The following is a 4,721-nucleotide window of genomic DNA, read 5'->3' on the forward strand; positions in this document are numbered from 1 at the left end:
ATAACCTCTCCCATTAAAACCAGTACACTGATACTCTGGCAGTAACTGAACTCTACCACACGGTGGCGTCTTGGACTGAGAACTACCTGGTGGCTTTGTGCTGAGGGGGCTGAGAGGATGTTGTACATTTTGTCCCACACGGTTGAGTCCCTCTCCTCCAACAATGAGGCGTTTTTTTCTATGTTTTTTTTATTTTTTAGAAAAGTGATCAGCCTTCATCATCACAGCCCCCGATCGCCTCTTTTTATTGTTGTTTCGCTTCGACTGTAATTCCTCAACACATGTGAGGATGAGGATACACACGCACACACACACACACACAAGTGGAGGAGGGTCACGCATAGTAACACGCGGCTGATCTCCTGCTAGAGGGCGTTGCAGCTCCGTTTCACAGCCTATCCAATGATCGGGCTGCATGTGCCTTCAATCAACGTGGAGTAAACAGGCTGCAGTCTCTCCGACCAATCAAAGACGCGACATCCCAGTTTCTGCTCTTATAAATGCGGCCGGATCTAGAGTTTCGGTACCGGAGAATGAGAGAGCCACTAGTGAGACATCAACCGACAAGACACTGGACCTGTCAGTCCTTTAGTTTTTATTTCTATTTCCTCGTTTCTCCAGGTAATTATTCTTTCTTTTTCTCTCTCTGCTTTTTCTACTTTAATTGTAGCAGGTTTGGCAGGAGCTCAGCGCTTACTCACTCTTACCGGACTTTTCATTGTTGGATTGCCACGATGAGCTCTTACCTAACATTTAATGTGGCCCCACTGGCTTCGGCTCATTATTTAGTCCGTTTTAAGATGTGCGCTTAGAGAGTTTAATGTTTGAATAAGGCTTTTAGTAGTAGGCAGTAAGTGATGGGATTACAACCAGGAAGCCTATGATGTAATATTGCTTCACTCTGGGCACTGTAACCATGACTACAACAACAGGCGTAATGGTTACAGGATACAGAGCGGAAATGTTGAAGTTGTTGTTCAGGTTTGTTTGTATTGAGGATTTCCACGATGCACCTTTTTGTGATCTTTGTAGTGATGCACAGGCGGTGGCAAGTTGCCTTTCTCCACTTTGTTTTCCAAAGTGGAGAAAGGGAAAAGGCTGGAAGTGCGCCTTCTTTTACATCCTCCAGCACGTTTTCACCCCCTTCTCCTTTCTGGAACAAAAGACAATGGTGGTGGTTTTTGTGTTTTCTGCGCCCCCCAACCCCCTGCGCCCCCAACCCTTGTTACGCAACATGTGATCCAGAGCGCACCGTGGTCTCATACCTGCATCTCCCTTTCTCCTTTTCTCCCCTTCAGGTGTGTTATAGTAGGAAATAAAGATGGCCACGTCCGCCAGTGCCACACTGAGTAAAGCTGTAAAGCAGCAGTACATGGAACTCCCACAGGGGGATAAAGTCCAAGCCATGTACATTTGGATCGACGGAACCGGAGAGGGGCTCCGCTGCAAAACCAGGACGCTGGACTTTGAGCCCAAAAGCATCGAAGGTAAGCAGCCTCCTGAATCTTCCTGATTTTCCAGTGATGCCCCCCTACGTCTTACATTATTATAATATATATCCACCCTCTTCCTCCTCTTGTAGATCTGCCTGAGTGGAACTTCGATGGCTCCAGTACCTACCAGGCTGAGGGCTCCAACAGCGACATGTATCTGATTCCTGCGGCCATGTTCCGTGACCCGTTCCGCAAAGACCCCAACAAGCTGGTCCTGTGTGAAGTGCAGAAGTACAATGGCAAACCTGCAGGTAACAAGAGCTCAGATCTGTGAAGTTGTGTTTTTTTGTTTTTTATAAAGATTTAATCAATGGAATAATTTTGGTTGCAAAATATATTGCCCTTGTAGAAAATTATTGTAAAACATGTTTTCGAGACAGTCGAACTGTAGTAGGATTAAACCTGATCAGACTGGTCTGCAAGGAGGGGGAGGGGGGGCTTGGCTTTAGTTTATAGGGACTAGAAATGTGTCATACTATGGATACACGGATTACTTTAAGTACTCTTGGTTGCTATCTTATCCACATAAGCAAGCATCTAATCTGACCTGAAATGCAAGATTAAATCTCTGTGCCATATTTGAACATGGAAAATGCAGCCACAGTTTCATTCACACATGCATATGAACAGGTGCTCACACACTTACTAAAATGAATGCACTCATTTGCACATGAATGCACTCATTGTCATGTGCATGCACACAGATGCAGACATTTTAAGGGTGAGGCATGTAGAAGTGAAGCCTGTATCACTAAAGTAGCCCTGAATCTAGCAACAATACTGCAGACTGGTAAAATGAGCAGAGGACAGAGTGACATTTAAACTAATGTAGTCTACAGTTTCACTGGATCCTCTTGCGTGAGTTTAACTGTCTTTAGGGGACATCTCATACTTTCAGAGCTCTGGTGCCCTAGAGCAGTTTTTATAACTTCTATTACAGAGACCAAAGTACTCAAATGAATTGGAAGTTTTGTATAACTTTTTACTAGTTTTCATCTAATTGTTTCTCTTTTGTTTCCGGCAGAAACCAACCTTCGTGTCACATGTAAGAAGGTGATGGAGATGGTGGATGACCAGCATCCCTGGTTTGGCATGGAGCAGGAGTACACCATCCTGGGAACAGACGGACACCCTTTTGGCTGGCCATCCAATGGATTCCCAGGACCACAAGGTAAGCAGCAGGTTTATTGTATTAGTGTAAATGTGTTTCCTGCATGGAAATGTGAATCAATGTCTGGATAGTTTTAAACTGTCATATTTCTACAGGTCCATACTACTGTGGCGTGGGAGCTGACAAAGCCTATGGGAGAGATATAGTGGAGGCTCATTACAGAGCATGTCTGTATGCTGGAGTCCAGATTTGTGGCACAAATGCTGAAGTGATGCCAGCTCAGGTAATGATACTAAACACTTAATCCCCGTCTGGACTTTGCACGTGTTTTTATGGTTTTAATAGCCTGTTCGAGATGAAACATGATTGCTGGTTTTTGCTTTCAGTGGGAGTTCCAGGTTGGACCTTGTGAAGGGATCAACATGGGTGATCATCTCTGGGTGGCACGCTTCCTCTTGCACCGTGTCTGTGAAGATTTTGGCGTTGTTGCCTCTTTTGACCCCAAGCCAATCCCTGGCAACTGGAACGGTGCTGGCTGCCATACAAACTTTAGCACAAAGGAGATGAGGGAAGATGGTGGATTGAAGTGAGTGTCAAAAGCATCATGGGTTTGACTGACTGCTCGACTAATGTAGCGTTTTTCATGAATGACTTTTAAATTTCTGATGGGGAATCTTGTCTTTTCTGCTTTCAGAGCCATTGAGGATTCCATTGAGAAGCTTGGGAAGAGGCACAGTTATCACATCCGCGCCTATGACCCCAAAGGGGGGCTTGACAATGCCCGCCGTCTCACTGGCCACCATGAAACCTCAAACATCAACGAATTCTCTGCAGGCGTGGCCAACCGCGGTGCCAGCATCCGCATTCCTCGCAACGTCGGCCAGGAGAAGAAGGGTTACTTCGAGGACCGCCGCCCATCTGCCAACTGCGACCCGTACGGTGTGACCGAGGCCCTGATTCGCACCTGTTTGCTGAGTGAGGAGGGAGATGAACCTACGGATTACTAAATCCACCACTCATAGACTGACTCCCACTGCCCTCCTGACTTTATCTTTTCTTTAAAATAGTACTGTATTTTTATTTTTTTTCTTCTCCCACTCAGATGATTTTAACCTGCATTTTAATGGTTTAAAGTTGGCTGGTCAACTTAAACATGACACGGTAATATCTTTGGTAGTTATGAGCTGGTAATGGCAGGGTATGTCTTTCCCCTCGTCTTTGGGAGGGATTGGCTTTTGTAACACTGTTTTATAGCCCATGTCATCTTTCCCTTGTCTGTTGGTGACTAAAATGAACTAAAGCACACGGACAGTGAAGAGTAGAGCTGTTGAGGCTGTGCAGCATGTGTAACTTCATAAATCTGACTAGTTAATGAACTGTTAATATATGTTGACCTGCCCTTTTCAACTGTCCAGTCTTCAATGTTACTAATTCTTTGATTTTTATGAACTCTCTATTTTTTAAATGGCAACGTTTGATGTCTTCAGATTTGGACACACTGGGTCAACTTGTATGGGACACTGTTAGAGATGTCTGTACTCAGACGTTTGTTGTTCAATGTGGTTGATCTGTCCATAATGCCATTTGTAGATTTCCTCAAGCAGTTTTATCCTTTTGTTAACTGCGATATTGTAATGCACCTGATCTGATAAAACATCATGTTTACTGAACCTGGTGTTTTTATTGATGCATTTAAAACTTTTATTTTTATCACAAGATGGTGTATGACTCTTGACTTGGAGGCTTAAATAGTTTGTTTTGGGGACATATATTTACTCTTTCTTGCAGAGTCCGAGGAGAAGGTCAATACCACTGTGAAATATTAAGGCTACTGCTAACAGCCTGTTAGCTTAGCATAAAGACTGGAAACTGCAAGCCAGGCTTTGTCCTGTTCAAACAAATCTAATACTTACTGATTAACACATTAGTGACAAATTGTTACTAGCTGTGTTCCCCATTTTGCAGCCTTTATGCTATACTTCTGCCTGTAGCTGTATGTACTGGACAGATAAGTGCTGATCTCTGCTAACTCTGCAAGTCAGCTGATTACCTAAAATGTCTCAGTATTGCTAAAAGTAACAGGATAGGACTGCCCTCTGCTTTTCTAGTGTTAAAGC

General features: G+C 44.1%; 1 protein-coding gene across 1 annotated transcript; it reads left to right on the top strand.

The window, feature by feature from the left end:
- Window positions 1-472: 472 nt before the first annotated feature.
- Window positions 473-4,320, top strand: LOC118335182 (glutamine synthetase). Its single transcript, XM_035671398.1, has 7 exons — window positions 473-621; window positions 1,299-1,487; window positions 1,583-1,744; window positions 2,518-2,664; window positions 2,760-2,887; window positions 2,991-3,190; window positions 3,299-4,320. The coding sequence occupies exons 2-7, from the start codon at window positions 1,322-1,324 to the stop codon at window positions 3,609-3,611; spliced, it is 1,116 nt and encodes a 371-aa protein (XP_035527291.1). The 5' UTR covers window positions 473-621; window positions 1,299-1,321; the 3' UTR covers window positions 3,612-4,320.
- Window positions 4,321-4,721: the final 401 nt, after the last annotated feature.

This window comes from Morone saxatilis, unplaced genomic scaffold (assembly GCF_004916995.1).
Source record: "Morone saxatilis isolate NCDOM2014 unplaced genomic scaffold, NCSU_SB_2.0 Contig23, whole genome shotgun sequence".
Taxonomy (NCBI): Eukaryota; Metazoa; Chordata; class Actinopteri; family Moronidae; genus Morone; species Morone saxatilis.